The 18,049-nt window shown below is 38.7% G+C and overlaps 1 protein-coding gene across 1 annotated transcript; it reads right to left on the bottom strand.

The window, feature by feature from the left end:
* On the bottom strand, window positions 1,559–13,595 carry LOC109208479. The gene is made up of 11 exons (XM_019371625.1): window positions 13,178–13,595; window positions 12,276–12,400; window positions 12,006–12,188; window positions 11,832–11,931; window positions 11,714–11,741; window positions 9,898–9,940; window positions 9,634–9,786; window positions 5,166–7,209; window positions 3,615–5,025; window positions 2,964–3,047; window positions 1,559–1,972 (listed from the first exon to the last, which is right to left on the bottom strand). The coding sequence occupies exons 2-11, from the start codon at window positions 12,332–12,334 to the stop codon at window positions 1,908–1,910; spliced, it is 4,170 nt and encodes a 1,389-aa protein (XP_019227170.1). The 5' UTR covers window positions 12,335–12,400; window positions 13,178–13,595; the 3' UTR covers window positions 1,559–1,907.

The raw sequence follows: 18,049 nt of genomic DNA, 5'->3' as shown, positions 1-18,049 counted from the left end.
AAGCCGGATTTACAAGTGGTAATTAAAAAATAGCCACAGTTTCAAAAGTAATCGAAATTTCATGTAAAGATAAATCTGAACGAAAACACTGTTCAAAATCCGGAAAATATTCCAGTATAATATACTGGAATTCCAATACAATATACTGGACTTCCAGCATAATATACTGGTCCAGCATAATATGGTGGAAGTTCATACACATGTGCACCAATCTCCAGTATATTATGCTGGAACTTTCTGTGTTGCAGCAAAATAGTGGTTATTTTTCAATGACTTTACAAATATTGGCTATTTTTCAATTATCAGTCCAAAAACTGGCTAGCCCATACTATTTTCACGAAATCAATAAGTCCAATAATTGTGCGTGCCAGGTGAGCCCACCGAGGGGTAAGGGCTCAAACTCAAAACTTCTAACTAATGATTGAAAGAATTCCAATTATCTCACTGCACTACATTTCGATGGTGCATTTAACATTTCTAGTTCTGCACTTAGCATTAAATTGGAAGAGTTCGAATCATTCGAATACACAACATTTAAGTGGTCAATTTATACACTTCTATTTCTGCACTTGGCATAAAATTTGGCAATTTTCTGGCGTTGAGACTCAACATATTTCAAATCCAAGAGCTAAACGTAAATAAATTATTCTACATAGAAATTAACAAACCACAAAAATAATTAATCCTCACAAAGCACCCTTCAATAACTCCGTAGAGATGCTTTAGAATCAGCTCTAATTAACTTATGCAAAAAGGATTAAAGAAATTTCCCTAACATGAGTAAGGCTCTGACTGGATGATTTAGACATTCCTTCAACAACTATGCAAATTTGGCAGCATACTATACTTGGTATGAAAACAAACATAATTTTTAGAGATTTCATCTACAATTTCTATGCAAATTTGAACAGCATTCTATAATTGGGATTAAAAAAAAGATAATTTTAAGACATTCCTTCAACAATATATGCAAAATTTGGACAGCATGTTGTACTTAGCATGAACACAAATGTTTTTTAGGGAAAATTGCGCGACACATAAAACATATACACTGTATTTATCATTCATAGCTATACTTTTAGCAATTTACCATTTGTAGCTATATTTGAATTTATAGCAAATCCATTAAACAAGAGATAAATTATTTTGAACTGAAATAAGAGAGCAACAAACTCTCGTAACTCAATTGGTTAGAGCATTAGAGTGTCTGCTTAGTTAGCGGAGGTCTTGAGTTCAACTCTTACCTGGTGTATTCATTGCGCGAACGAATACAGTTGATACATGTTGTGTTCGTTACGCGAACGAATACAATTGGTACATGTTGCGCGTACAAGTGATACAAGCTGGTATCAATTGAACAGTAGCTACAAATGGTAATTAGGCAAACTATAGTTGCTACGCTCTAAACTATAGTGCTTTATGAAAATTCCTTTTTTTTAGGTCTGTCCGTCTAGGCAACAAAATTGTGCAACCAGATAACAAGGACATCAAATCTGTCATAGTATGTATCATACAAAGGTAAAGGTAGCATAATCAAATAGTTCAACCCTGGACCTTTCTAGACTGTCAATATTTGATTGAACAAAATTTAGCTTCTGATATTTACCATAAATCGAGAGTAAAATAACAACATAAGAAAGAATGCTATGACTACCAAAATCACATTAATATTCCGCCAGTGTCCTCTCAAGACAATATACAACATATATTCTGAGACAACTACTAGAAACAGCTAAGCACAAGAAAGGCTTCAGAAGCCCGGTGATTACTAAGTACAAGTATACATCATATTTGGATGATTGTAGCTCATCTACCTCAACCTCTTACTGAGAAATATTGTCTGGCAATTCCAAGCATGCATTAGTGGAACTTGATCCTTTGAAATAGTTATCTTTGGCTTCGGATAGTCACTTTGGCTTTGAGTCACTTCCCTTGCTTCTGAATGTCGATAAGGAGAAGAAGGATCTTGGAGCTGTAAAATAATTAGGAAGTGACAAAAGTTAAGAGTGCGTATTCTCAAATTATGGAAGCATTAAGATTTATTTATAAATTCTAAATCAGAACTAGTGTGATCATTAAGTAAGTTATATATTCCGTGTATTATATATTTTGATAATCACCTCTGATTGGATCAGTGCTACACAAGAACTCATGGTGGAAGAAAATAACCAAGTCTGATTCGCACAAGTTTATGTCCAACTTTCTGCTTGTCTATGCTAACACTACACACAGATGATTAAGAGTGATGTGTGTTGCTAATAAGAAGAATGTCTTAAAGAGAACATTTTTGGTAGTAAGCAGAACTTTTGCAAGGTTACGACCTTAGTTGAACAGGATCTGTCTATAGGCTCATACAACTTTATTCTTGAGTTCTAAGCAGAATATTGCAAGGTTTAGGTTGTTGGCTAAGTTTTGCTTCTTGTGAACAGTTCGCGATGGTATAATCATTACCTTTTAGAATCCAAATTTTGCCATACTCCCATCAGAACTAGAGCAAGATAGACTCCATATAATTTAAGCTGGTGACATAAACACAAGGATATCTGTTTAAAAACAGATTAGTTTCCATTAAAGGAGCAAACCCCAACAAAATATGTCTGACAAGACCAAAAAGAAGCGTCAAAACCATCTCTGTCAGATGAAGCTAGTAAGGAGTGCTCTTGACCAACCCAAACAAAACAAAGCTTTATTTTTCCTCCGTGTTTAATCTCTTAATGTAAGTCCATGTTCCTCCTAATGTAAGTCAGGATTGTGACTTAAATGCATAAATTGAAAATGAACTTTATGGTTACAATTTCATGGAGCTAAGTTGCAAATAGGCCAAATACAAGAGGCTTTCTAAATTTTTTACATTTAGTTTTTCTCCTTCAGCCGAGATGACTTCTTCACATAATGACATTTTATTATGCACAAAACACAAGCAATAAGACAGGAAGGACAAACTTCTTATACTAGCTGGTCACCTTTTATTGAGCTCCCTGATAAATGATCCTCCCGCAATTTGAAGTTAGCTGGAGGTGCCGGGATTGAACTGCGCAAGGATTGAACTGCCAGAAGAAAAGATCATTGATTACTGACTTGAAGAACCTCTATGCTGAAGTTGAAAGACTGAAGAATAACAAACAAACAAAAAGATGGAATCAAAAGCAAAGTGAACAAGCAAGAGCACCAGTTGAGCAATTCCCAAACAATCTCAATTCCAGTTATCCTAGTTTAAGGTATGAACTAAAGTTCAAGCCACATTGATAAGTTCCTTTAATATGCTTCATTCTCCACAAAGACCACTTGCAAAACTACCAGCAATAGCAGATAAAGCTAGAATTGAGTGCCGCCTTTGCTTCCCGACATTTCCTATTATTTTTCTATTATGTAAAAGAATTTTGATATCCTCCCTGGATCTTCCCTTAATAAACAAGAAAACAGCACAATCTGTACTATTGTCAGGTGCTGGCAGTTAACTTTCCGGGTATTAATCTACCCACAAAAAGAGAAATAGGAACTGTTAAACTCAACAAACAGAATCAAGCATCACAAGCTATTCTTGAGGCAACAATAAATATTCACCATACAGAAACTAGATGTTTTGTTTTAGGGAGTGAAACATATTATTTCACCTTGTTCACTGAAAAACTCATTCTCATAAAAGCTATCATCAGATGGATGCTCCTGTGAGAAGCCCATTCTTGACTTTCTCAGATCTTCTGAAGAACGATTAGAAGGGTCACGTCCATCTTCTGTATCATCATCTCCTTCAGAAGTTGTAGCAGAAATCCAGTCAACTAAATTATCTGTGCCACGATTTTTCCTCCCAAATTTCAAAAACCGTTTAAATCCTCTGGCTGTATCCTTGCGCGATTGATTTTGAGAAGAATTTGCTACGAGCATAGGTTTCTGAGCCATTCCCCATTTCTTCCTCATTCTAGCTGCATCACTCTCCGTTTGACTTAGAGAATGTGAGTTCCAGGACGCAGGACTTCCCACAGGAGAGTCCACGGATGCATCAACATCAGACATCTCATGAGGATACGAAAATGGGTGATGAGCATGTGTATTCCATGAGACAGGACTTTCCCCCGGTGAATCTTGTACAAGTCCACCAGATAACAACTTGGAAGTGACAACAGAAGGCAATACAGCTTCTGAAGCAGAGTTCACTTGAGAAAATGATCTCAGAACACCATCGTTTTCTGATCCGGAGTTTTCCAATTTCTCTGAATCATGGCTCAGTCTTGGTTCCCCATTGTCAAAGTTTTCCTGAATATCAGCTGTCGGGTTCTCAAATTCTTCCTCTTCTTCATCCTGGCCCCTGCCTTCTGAGTTTTCCGGCTCAAATACCATATCATCGTACTCGTCATCGTCATCCACAATCTTAGATGCAGCAGAAGGTCTTGTCTTAGTCAGACCACCTCTAGAGCTGAAGTCAGTATTCTTGCCCTTCTTTAGTAAAGTCTTTGAACCTGAACTTTTTGGAAATTTTTCAATGATACCCCGCTCCATCTCATCTTTGTCATATTTGAGAGGTGTCAGAACAACACCCTCAGAATCAAAAGTGGATGTCTCCCTAAATTCCACCATATTGGCGGTGCTTTTTCTCAAGGATTGTGATCTTCGAGATTTGTCCTCCCTGACAAGGGGTATCTCTTCAGTTGTGCTTTTGCTACGGGTGTAGTTTCTAGATTGTGAACGAGTTGTCTTACCAGCTGTGGAAGAAGGCTTGGTGTTCTCCTTTCTCATATCAGAGAAGTTTGGGACAGACTGCGCCAGAGGATTTTCAGATTGAATTCTTCGCCTACCTGATGTATTACTAGAAGCTTTCCCAGAAGACCTCGGAACAGGTGCTACTGTAGTGCGAGGTGTTGATGAAGACAAACCTTTGACAGGTAAAGGCTTCTTACTCCGAGTGTTCTTACGAACATCATCCCCGAAAGATGTTTCGTCAAAAGACCTGTCTTCACCGTATTTTTTCAGCTTTGATAATTCAGACATATCTTCTTCGTCATCACTTTGCTCAAAAACTAACTGTTGCTGCAAAAACAAATTGTTTCAGGGTCAATTACATGTAATGCAAGAGAACCAAACCAATAGACAGAACAAGAAATAGAAATGGCTATGCTTGTACGAGTAGGTATTGCTGCATCTATTACAGAATAGAAAAAGAACTATACCTGGTCTCTCCTCAGAATAGACCTCGAATTAAATGATCTGAGTCTCTCAGCACGCAGACGAGAACTAGAAACCATACTGTCTTTATCAGCAGATCCAGCAAACTTGGCCTTCATCTCAGCTCTACTCCTCTCAAGGCTATCCTCCATAGCCTTCTGTTTGGCTTCCTTCTCTGCTCTCTTAGAATTCCATTCTTCCCGGAGTTTGGTATCCCTTTTCTGCATATAGCTCTCATAGAATTTTCCTCGAGAACCATCCGAAAAACTTAGTTCAGAGAAACTCTTATTTAAAACATCATTGGAACTTGAGGCAGGTTCATTGGACGTGTAATTGTCAGAAATTCCGACATTAGAATTATCTATCACAGATTTCCTGTAGGATGAAATAGCAACTGGACGGCTTTGGACGTCACCTGGCCTGCTTCTCTTGGTAGAATTAGATTTATCGCCAGGAGCACGTAATTTGTGCTCAGCGAAAAGCTTTTCTAGCTCATTAGCTTTCAATTTCAACTCATCATTCATTTCTTGGTTTGCTTTGGGCTGCCGTACCCTCTGAACTTGCTCAATAGGAGGTGTCAAAAATGAGTCAAGCCCCTCAGGCTCCAAAACCATTTTACTTGACAGCGGTGTTTTGCTAGTTCCAGCCATGATCTCGTCCATCCTATCTCGAGTCTTCTTGACCAATTCAGTAGCACCACCTTGCTTCTTAAATTTCATTGGTACATGTCCAAGCTCTTTGACCTTTGATTGAGAAACACTAGCTAATTTCTCAGATGGAGATAACTTACTTTTTTCAACTTCCTCAGATTCAGGAAGAGATTGCCGTCTTGACTGCAGATACGGTGTATTACCTTCAAGGACTTGAGCAGCGGGAGTTTCTGTAACTGTTGAGCTTGAACCACTAACCAACTGAGCAGAGGCCACTGCGGTCCTTTGAGGAGCTTTATCGCTCTTAAAAACCAAATGATCAGTTGATACACTATCCTCCTTCTGATGCCAAATCTCAGCCTGCACAGCTCCAGATTGCTCTAGTAGAGTACTCTGATCCTTCAGGCCAATAACCTGATGACTAGTTTGTCCTTTGCTCCGCCCAAGCTCCTTACCGCCTTGAGAAACTTTGAAGTTTGCGTTACTAGTCAAACCAACCTCAACAAATGACCCTCCGGAATCCAGTTGATTTTTAGCACTCCTATCCTCAGCCCCGCTGATATGTGAGCTTGACCTGATCTTCCCACGACCCTGATCACTATCAAAGATGCCCGAAGTTGAGTTTGATATGATCTTGATAGAATCTTGAATACTCCTAGAAGAATCAGTCAAAAGCTTCACCCCATCAGCTTCCTCCTTCCCAATTGTATATGGAACCTGCAGATTAGCATTAGTCTCAAGACTTGCTGCATCAGTCAAACTCGACGACTTCTGCTCATTGGACTTAGACTGAGAAACAGAGGCAGAAGATGGGGTGCATAGAGGACTCTCTATATCCTTCTTGTCACCACCCAAATCAATGCTCATGTCACTGGCGCCGCTCCATCTTCTCAACACCGGCGGGGCTGACACATCAGATGACAACCTACGAAGCTCTGGGGCTTTCGCCACAGCAGCTTTCCCACTTCCCCCAGAATTCTCCTTTTGCTTGTTCTCGAATAAATTGATTCGTTCCTGCACGCTTAGCCTCCTTTTCAGTTGAGGACCTTGAGGTTGATCAGAGGATTTCTCTTCCTCTTTCTCGTCCTCCTTCCCTTTTTCAGCAGTGGAGATTCTTTCGTTGCTGTTCTCGAATGGTTCCACGCTGGACTCTCTGCTATTACATTGCGAAGTGGAGGCAACCAAAGGAGGTTTTGGTTGCTGACACGTTGAGGACTTCTGGGGGCCGGCAGAGTGGGACCCAGAAAGTCGCTGGTCTGGAGTAGTGGGGTCCTCGTCGATAGACATGTCGGATCCATAAGAGCAACGTACGGCTCCGTCATCTCTTTCAGACACCTTTCGTGACTTGATCAATTCTGGTCGCCTTTCCCTTAATGTTAAAAATTTGTTGCAGGCTTCGCTGGAAAAAAAAAAATAGAAACAATACAACCTGATCAGTCGTCAACGCAAATCTACTTTTTTAATCAGTGCAAAAATTATTTTGCAATCACCAGAAATATATTACGGATAAAAATATATACGCCCTAGTTTGTTTTAGTGTTAACCCTGTGCGAAAAAACAAAAAAAAATAGGACAAACAAATATAGGGGGAAAATATTATTATCAAAACATTTTATGATTCTTAATTGACGTTTGTAATATAAAAAAACTAAGCTAAAATTTGCAAGCAATAATCTCTTTTTTTTTAAAACAAGCACAGTAACAACAACAACAAACCAGTGAAATTACACTAGTGGGGTCCGGAAGAGTAGTGTGTATGCCGACCTTACCCCCTACCCGAGAGGCAGAGAGGCAAAAACAGTATTATATAAAGCAGATATAGGTTTGATTAAAAAGAAGCTATTTGTTTCAATTCCCCCTGTCAAACAACATATAATTTCTTCAATTTTAGCTCTATTTAATTTTTCATCCATTTATTTCCTATCAATTTGCCAAATAGACAGGAAAGTGGCATTAAATCACTCTCTTATTCTCCAGTTATTTAACTGACCAGGAAGAAAACAACATAGTAAAAGTTTTCTTTCCTCTCTCAGTCTCCACTATCTTTTCCTGCACCATCCCTAGAATCTGTCAAACCGAAGGAATGTACTAGTACTTCATTGATAAACTAAATACTCAGGAATAAAAACTAAAGGAGTATAGCCTCTCACTAGTTTTTTTTTTTTTTTTTGATTTGCACCGGGTGTCCGAGTCTCTAAGAGACTCGACTAATCCCGGGGGTGCACAGGCCCTCGGCAAGGAGTTTCCCGCAAGTGCACCATGGTTAATTCAGGTTTTACCCAGTCCGATGGCCCTCAGAAATTGTTTGCACCCAGTGGGTTTCGAACTTGAGACCTTGAAAGGGAGCAAACCCCAAGGCTCAAGTCTATTGCCACCAGGCCAACCCCTGAGGGTTATAGCCTCTCACTAGTTTAACCAGTGCAATCAGTTGTTTCAACCAAAGGGCGTTGACACTAAAGTGATACATAAAGTAGCTCAAGAAGATTTCATTTCTTTAAATCTCAGCAGTCAACTCTAGATTGAATATATCCCGCCGACACAAACAGCAGAGCAAGAAAGGTTATCCTATTGCTATGACCAAACTTTTTTGTGCAAGTAAAGAAAAGACTTGGCGTTCATGGTTAAGTTCAACTGTGCAGTGGATGTCCTTATAGACACGTCAGAATCACTCTTCCAATTTTACGTGGGGAAAACTAGGAACAAAGAGAAAATCAGATACACCTTCTGCATTCCCGACATCAGAGAAAGAATCTTAATTGCGCCCTTTCATTTTAAATTCACCATACTTCGCAACGGATGTTTTAAATCCAAAATAGTCATGGACACTAGTTTGTGCATCATCTAAGAAGCAAAACCCACTCATCAAATGATTAAAGTGGTTGGTATCACCGTATCAGCATCTTACTTCAAAATCAAAATGTGGCACAAATTATATTAATGTAAATAAAATAGAATACTAAGAGCTATATGACCTTGAATAATTCCCCATGAACATTTGCCAGCTAAGCCCAAAATACAGCAGATCTCGTTTTTCTTAATTTCACTTTATTTCCTCAGTCTTGTTCTAACATTCATAATCAGATAGGTGTCTTTTATCTTTGATGTGTTGATTAAGGTCTCTCAGGTCTTGTCGGTGTGTTTTACCCTGGACCTTGGAGATAGCTCAGTTGGAGTTTCTGGAAACAGGGTTTGCTTCAGTGACCCCTTCCAGCTGCTCCCAGGGTTTGACCTACCTTTATCTAGGTGCTGAGTATCTAACTAATTCACTACCATCTGGACTAGAGAGGTATACAGTTCTCCAATCCTGTTGATCTTAGAAAACATATTACCACTCTGAAACCAAGAACGAGAACTTTTATATATCTATTCTTACCATGCGATAAAAGGACACAATATTGGTAACACTTTGCTATTTCTTGGCCATCACTATAGTCTATTTTGGGCTTCAACGAGTCAAGTTTCATTTGAACTAGGTCAAGGATCCTTCAGGAAAAAAGAAGCTTTAATGCGCCTCGGAAGCAACTGCACTTGGTCAGTTATTTGCTTTCTCAGTCAACATCACCTAACCACCAAAATTGCATCTCACAGGAATACCCTGAACTAAACATTGTTCCCCTTTCTTTGTTAACCAGCTAAATTAAACACAATGGTCAGCTGGCTGCCATTTGGCAGAAACACAGAATCCGAACAGCAATGCCCTCCTACGTGAACTACAAAAACTAGAATATTTTGACAAGCCATAATTCTTCTGCGAGCAGATACGCAGGGAGGGATGGAGGGGCTGAGAAAATCTATGAACAAAGTCAAAGCACCAGAATCTTACTTCAATCTAGGGGCACCAAACCGTTCTGCAAAAGTTTGAAGTTCAGATACTGTCTCCTGATTGAAACCAGCAGCTGCTGCACGAGAACAAGCAGTAGATAAGTCCTGTTGAACTGTAGTAAGCCTCACATCAATGGCTCGCAGTAGCTCCTTCCTGTAAATAGGTAGTAGTGAACATGAAATGAAGATGCTTTACTGGGCAGCAAACCAAAAAACCAACAGTAACAAGCAATCGATGTGTGAAGAAGCAGAGTGAGGAAGTTACTTTGTCGCATCAGCTGCTATTGTAACCCCAGATCCACCACTACCTGGATAAGTAATAAAGCAAAAAGGTTGTCAGATAAAGATCACTATAGGGCCGTATAATCAGTGATGTTTAAACAAGATAATTCTTAATAAATTCAGTCTTCACTTCTCATGCCCAAATTTAACAACAGCGATATATAAGATGAAACAATTAATTCGGGGGCCAGGCAGCAAAGCTTCCACATGAGGCATGAAATTTTTTCTTTCTTGATCATTTCCACATGAAAAATGGAATCAATAGAGTTGGTACAGCTACATAAAGAAAAAACTTACTTCACGGTTTGCTACAACAGTATTACAGAAAACAAAGACTAATCAAAACTAACATTTATTGGATGTTTATAAAAGACGTTGACGACTACCCAAATACGCCAAAAGCGGTCTATTCATTTTGTAAGCTTTATCATCTTGATCACAGGATCTAACAACATGCAATCTATTTCTAACCTTTAATTACCAGTGTGATACAAGGATTATTCATTTTGTAAGCTGATCTTTACAGTTCAACTATACAATACTGTTTAGTGTCCACAGGGAACAACGAGAAATAGAAGAAAATGCTAGTTCCCGTGGCATCTTTGGTCATCAAAGTGATCATGGATGGTGAGGCTAATCCATTTATAGACAAAGGTTAACCTTTGATCTCTATGGAAGAGAAGAGTAATTAAGCCCCAAACTTATGCAGCTTCTAGGTATTAAGAATCCTGGTCGTGAAGACAGTGCACGGGATGCATGATCTAACACATATGCAGCTAAGATATAAGAACAGCGAAAAATGCTAAAGTATTGGAGATAGTGAACCTCTTCTCTACCAATAGGGTAATTAATGAGTTTGCCAATCCATGAGGAGCAGGTTGCAGTTTTCTCAACAAGATTGGCACAGGTAGAAGGACACAGTATTCTAGTCCTCCATGGATGCAATTATATTATGGAAGATTGCATTATACCTAATAATCACTCCTAAAGGATAGATGCTTTAGGAAAATACCTAGTTCAGGTATTTCAAGAGAGAATGCCCCAGCAAACTCCTTGTGTTCTCATTCTTCTTATTGTTCAATTGAAAATTTGAACTAACAAAAAGCAGGCAATAGATGACCCTTATAAGTTATGCTACCTTTTTTTGGTAAAAGTAAAAAAATTTATTCAACCAAAAATAAGTTATGCCACTTTTATTCTTAATGAGGACGAATAAATAGAGGAGGACTAGGTCTCCTCATCCTCCCCCCCCCCCCCCGTTTTTTTTTTTTTTTTTGAGAACAAAATCAGTTAGAGGTATAAAACACAACTATATTTGTCAGTAATTTTTCCATGTCTCCTCTATCAAACTAAAAGTAAAAGATATTTCTTTATGAAAATTGATTTGGTAGTTTATTTAGGTTTTATGGTCTGATCTCAACATATCTCAGCAGATAACAGACATATAAACCATGCAGACACCATCACATCTCCCACGACTGACAATCCTAACCTTGGCTTATAATGTAGACCCTAGTAAGATGGAGAACCAGAATCTAGAGATTATTTCAGTAATTACATATGCTTTTTGGTGAAAATTATGAATAGCATGATGTGATACTAAAAGGGAAACAGCAACAACCACCAAGAGAGAATGCATAGAAATTTAAGGAGATGACTAATTAGACGAGGAGGGAGGTAGCTTAGCCAGCACAGAAGATCATTTTGAGGTGACACAGGCAGTCTTGTTCTTCTGAGGTTACAGGCATGAAGTACTTAATAAAATGTGAAAGCCAAATTTGGTTATGAGGTAATCTTACCAGTCCCATTAAACTGGTCGCCCGTTCCCTGAAATAAAGGATAAAATTCTATTATTATCTGATAATTCTAGTCATTTCTAAATGAAGGTTACAGTGAGTTCATGATAGTGTTCGCCACCTGCGAATATAATTTTCGGGCTGCCTCAAGCTGAGACATCTCCGCATCTAATGTGTTGACAAGTTCCAGAACTTCTGGCGTGCTGACAAACCTCACAAACCTGCAAAGAAGAAACAAAATCAAATCATTCTCCATTTTCCCATTTTTTTTCGGGCAAGCTACAAAAGCCATTACCTCTCCAGGGTTCCTTTTGTGAACCATGATTCAGCCTTTCTGCGCCTTTCAACTTCAAGCTTGATAGACTGAACTGCCAATGCAACTTGCTCTTCTGCAATTTTTAAATGAGTCACAAAGGGCTTTACCAATCCCGATGCCAGTTTCTCTGTGTTTCCACCACGAGAAACAAACAATTCGCATCTGCCCAAGCAATTCCAACAATACAAGAAATATTAGCGAATTCATATACCTTTTTCATAAATAAACAAAAGCATATCTACCACTCACCGAGAGCGCTTTGGTGACAGCTGGAAGACCGCATAATCAAGGAGTGAATCAGATTCCATCTTTGCCCTCACCCTCACTAAATCAGCACAATGTTCCCTTTAGCTTCTTTCATATAACCTCCCCACCTTTTAAATTTCAGAAAAATATAGTCAACAATGAGCATAAGCCACTTCCAAATCTAAAGCACACAACTGTTCCACAGGTATATAATAGAAAGAAAATAAAGTTTATGTTCAGAAGCAGTAGTATTCAGTGGTTTCATAAGCATAACAAAAGAAGGAAATGAGACATGCTTTAAAAAGATAATAGTGTCAACAAGATGGACCTTTGCCCAAGAACCAGTTCATGAGGGAGACTGCCTAAGATCATATAAGGAGATAACAGCTCAATCCCTTAACCAGTGCGGGACAATCTAACACCCTCTGCATGCTCAGGCCTTAGTTAATTGGAGCGTGGAAAGCATAATATAAGGGGCCAGCATTGAGTAAACCGAGAATATGGATGGGTCTAGCTCTGGAACCATGTCAGGAAAATGGATTTTGGGCCTAACTTAAACCCAAATGCTAGCTCGTGAAGGGGCGGTTTCCCAATACCATATAATAGACAACATCCCACTCCCTCAACCAATGTGGGACAATTTAATAGATAGATCTTATCTGAAAATGGGTGATAACCGAATATGCATTGCTCAAAAGCACATTTTCTTCAGATCCAGTTACAGGCAAAACATAATTTCAAATGCCAAAAAAGCAATGTACGACATTGTAAATATATAAAGTAAAACATTGAAGTCTTCACAAGTCAAACCGAGCAAAAATGAAACAAATTATTCATTGAACACAAAAACCCTAACAATTAGGAATTGCGAGAAATGATAGAGGAACATAGAAATCAAAACTCACATAAGCAATGTGAAGGCGGAGATCTTGAATTGCCGAGCTAGATCGGCGGATATCCGGTTCATATCCGAACCGACATTTTGATTTTCTTTAAGCTGAATGTCAGTTAGAAAAAAAAAATTCAAAACCCTTATAATTTTTTCCCAAAGATTGTGTTTTCAAGGGTTTTCAGGAAAACCCTACAATGTACTCTGACTAACTTCTAGCTGTCGTCAAATGGATTTCGCTTTACTCCTTTCTCAAATGATCTTTTCTTTCTCTATTTCTTTTTCCCTTTATTTATATGTATATACACACAGTCACACAGTTACAGAGGAAAAAAATGGAGAGTGAATAGTAGATACAGTAGAGAGAGAAGAAATAGTTTGAGTGGAGGCGTAGAGTGCAGTGCTTCGGACAAAATAAGCAATCTTTTACAGTATTTTGTACTCATCTTTAACTAAGATGAAAGACAAAGGAGAAAAGTCTCATGCGGGTAGATGTTTTCAAATTAGCCAATGATTGAGTGACATCTGTCATTTGTCGCCCATATTTTTATTCGCAAGCTGTGTACAGTTTTTGCTTTAAGGTTTAACTTATTATATCCCCTTTTGGAAAGAAAATCAACACCAACAATTTTTAAATTACTCCTTTTGGCTCCTTTTTATTTCAAAGTTTTATTGTTGTTGCATTTGGTTTCCTAATTAAAAAAGTTGGACGTATAGTTAATTATTATACATTTTCTATCGCACTCTTTTTGTCTCTTTAAGATGAGAAAAATTATTCATATGGGTGAATATTAAGAAAATTGCTAATTATAAATGAACCATTTTTATTGCGATACTATATCAAAACGAGCGATAAAACATGATAATAAAAAAGCAAATTTAATGTTAACAATTTTCAAATTACTCATGTCATAATATGTGAGATGTGTCATTATGAAGAACCAAGTATATTTTTCTATGAATGTATCTTTGCCATCATTTTATATTTTAAAATTAAATTTTTATTTAGATTGTTCAATGTAGTCTAGGTTAAATACAATATTTTATATTTTAAAAAAAATTGTTCTTCAAAAAAAAAAATCAACTCATGCACCATGTGTCTAGGATAATGGATGATTTGACACCAACCAATAAAAAATTCAATATAGAATATTATTTTTAAAATCATAGGATATAACTGATTAACTTATGTTTCAAAATCTAATGTTTGTTCATAGAACCATATAAAGCAACACTCAAAACTCTCATTAAGAGAAAAACAAAACCTGGCATGTGTACAAAATAAATTTTGTAACTGAGTACGTGTTTTTTTCATAAACCTGGCATGTTTTTTTCCTCTCCGCATGGAAAGAAGTAGTAGAGTTTTTTTTTTTTACACCAAGGGGGTCATTTTTGGTTTAATATACTTAATAAATACTTAGAATTTTATTTTTTTTTAACATACTTAGAATTAAGATGTCACAAACACACCCAACACTGACGTACGTAGTCATATTTATTTTTTTACGTAGTCATTAATTCAGGATCAAGAAGTGGATGAATCATCACTAGTAGTTCAATTTTAAGACGGAAAGAAAGAGCAATGGTAGCATTTAACAACAGGGACTAATTGCGTGTCGTGTACTCAAGCATGCAATTGCCTCAGCTCCTTGCTATTTCTATCACATAACATATTCCTTCCGTTCACTTTTACTTGGCATGTGTTAGTTCCTAATATTGAGACATAACGGATGTCGGGCAGAATTTAAGTCAAGGGCTTGTACATTGCCCCTTAGTATAGGTTTGTGCGGGTGTTGGCAAGCAATGTGCGGAGCTGGAGGTGTGTCTAAGTTAGTGCATGGACTTAGGCAAGTCAGCTAGGCAAGATGTCTTGGGTGATGGCAAGGCAGCCTTGATTGTGGGCAACGGCTATGGCAAATGAAGGCGCATGGCACTTGACTAAGGCATGCGTGCGGATTAGTGGGACGGCAAAGGTTGTGACAAGACATTGTCGTGAGCTTATGGGCGAGGCATGGTTCAAAGACAAGGCAAGGCAGGAAGGCAAAGTGTGGGCAAAAGCTGTGGATCAAGTGTACAAGTCATATGACTGTGAAGAAGTGTGCTGTGCATGTGCTGTGGAAGTTTAGCCATGTGCAATGCACATGTTGCAGTTGGCCAAAGTGCTGAAGAGGGATTCATTTCGTGGGAAAGTTTGAATTCAAATTATGACTAAGTAGTTATGCTTGTTTTTAGGCTTAGCATGTGCAAGGCACATTGTATAATTGCCCTGTGTAACTGCCTTTGTAATCTGCCATAGGCAGCCCCCTTTTATATGTTGTATTTCGTTGGTCTAAGGCAAGAAGCATATGTGAGCCTTCCAACTAAGTTTCTTTTGTACATGCTTCGATAATTGAATAAAGGTTGGGTTTTACCCGTATTACTGTGTGTTGCTTACGTTTTGCTAACTCTGAAATAATTCTAAGTGTCAAAGTGTGTGCGAAAAAAGTAAGGTTGGGTGGCTGAGAGTTTGGCTACTGTCGTGCAGTGTCAATTGTGCTAAAATCGTCCTTATAACAACTGGTATCAGAGCTTTGCTCGTGAATCGGGACCATGGCTGGTGGATCCACTTCAGACTTGCGTGATCGTGTGCAAAGGTTGGAGGCGTTGATTGGTGTGACTGATGATCCTTTGGATCTGGCTGATCTAATTACTGAGATCTATCGTCTAAAGGATGGAATGGATCAGTTTCGTGAAGGTATTCAAAAAACGTGTAAGGCCACGAATGTTGAAGTTGTGGATCTGAAGAAGGAAATCGAAACTCTGAACTTGGAAATTACTGTTCTTCGGAGGGCGTTGGCTGCTCTTAGCCAAGGCAGTGAAGAACGCACTAAGGTAAAGATCCCTGATCCGAAGGCGTTTGGTGGAGCGCATAGTGCTAAACAACTGGAGAACTTTCTGTGGGATATGGAGAAATATTTCATTGCTGCCAAAGCTCCAAACGGGGAGAAAGTCACAATTACAAGCATGTACCTAACGGGAGATGCTAAATTGTGGTGGAGAACTCGCATGGCTGATGACGAAAGTACGGGCAGACCCAAGATAGATACGTGGGAGAAACTCCGAAAGGAAATGAAGGACTGGTTCTTGCCTAGCAACACATCTTGGCTTGCTAGGGATCGCTTGAAACGCCTGCGGCAAACCGGAACAGTTCATAACTACATTAAGGAATCTACTTCCTTGATGTTGGATATTCAAAACATGTCGGAGGATGACAAATTGCATAATTCTTATTTCTGGAATGCAAGCATGGGCGCAGAACGAACTTAGGAGACATAACGTGAAGGATCTCCCGAGTGCGATTGCTGCAGCGGATTCTTTGGTGGATTACCGCATTACCCGGAGTCTTTCTGAAATTCCCTCTACTTCAAAACCTAAGAAAAAGGTGGAGAAGAAAGGGGAATGTAGGAAGGAAGTTCGAAAAGACGTCGTGAAAAAGGGCAAGGCTGTCGTTGATGGACCTGCTAGAAACAAAGGCATCGCAAACAAAAAGAGCGACCTCACATTGTCAAAAACTGTCCGAATCGGGGACGTGTTAATGCTTTGCTTGCTACTGTAAATAATCGGGAAGGAGAAGGAAGAGAAGTTGCTGCTGCGTTGATAAATCCTTTGCAATTGTTGAATGTTATCTCATTGGTTAATGGTACAAGCAACGAGACGAACCCTCATTCCTTGCTAATGCACATCGAAATGAAAATTGGAGAAAAAGGTGTGATAGCTGGTGTGTGGCTATAATTCATGGTTTTTGCACATTATATGTTTTGCGTTTTACATGCTTTAATATTAAAATACACTTTATTTGAGCGTAATAGAGGTTATTTTATGTGTAGGTGCATCGAAAATGAAAGTAAAGCTAAAGGGATGCTTAAATGTTGAAAGGACGCTCGAGAACGGTGAAAAGGAGAAGCCGAGAAAAAGTCAGCTAACCAGGTATCCAGGTGAGGCCAGCTTAAATCCAGGCCTAACCAGGCTTTATCCAGGCGAGGCCAGCTTAAAGCCAGGCCTAGGCTGGCGTTATCCAGGCGAGGCCAGCTTAAAGCCAGGTCCAGTCTGAGTTTTGAAGGTTTTAATTATTTCCCCGCTTGACTAGGAGTTGACCTACACATTCAGGTCTTGTCCTAAACATATAAATAGACCTAAAAACGTCACTTTTGAGGGGGTTTTAGACAGACAGAGAGGGAGATCAAGTTTGGACACACTTGAGGCCTACGGAGGCAAGAACACACTAGGAGCGAGGCGGAGAATTCTTCTACGAGTTTTCAATTCCTTCTTCCTATTTCTATTATTGGTTATGAATTCTAGTATTGTAGTTATGCATACTGTTATGAATAGCTAATTTGTTATCTAGGGTTTTGATGAAACCTATTGGAGGATGATTTTCCTGTTACGTTAATATACATTTGATGTAGTATTTTCTCTATTTGTTCAACTACGTTATTATTGTGGTTGGTTGAAGAGCTCTAGATCGACTGTGCCTGTTTAGTGTATATTACTTGGGGAGAGTGCATATTTAGGTAGTTGTTGAACATCATCACTCCTAACGTATATGAGGGATCAATACGGAGGGTTTAAAGGTAGGATTAGGGATAACGAAACCTTGAGTGCGATCTGAGCGAGTCGTACTTAATGCCAGCTAGCATAATTCGGGAGAATATGTCTAGTAAATTGTGGTAATTACTTGGGAGAGAGTTACGACAATCTGAGCGCTTGTGATCGGTAGAGAATACTTAGGCGAATTTATAGAAAATGTAGCGGGAAGGATTCCGAAAATTGGGGAAATCATAACTCTGGACCTCCTTGATCTTCTCTCTAACCCTTAGTATATGTAGTTGTTAATCTTCTAATTTAATTT

This window comes from Nicotiana attenuata, chromosome 1 (assembly GCF_001879085.1).
Source record: "Nicotiana attenuata strain UT chromosome 1, NIATTr2, whole genome shotgun sequence".
NCBI classification, from domain to species: domain Eukaryota; kingdom Viridiplantae; phylum Streptophyta; class Magnoliopsida; order Solanales; family Solanaceae; genus Nicotiana; species Nicotiana attenuata.
Note: the sequence above shows the minus strand (reverse complement) of the source record. Positions and strands in the feature narration are given on the sequence as shown.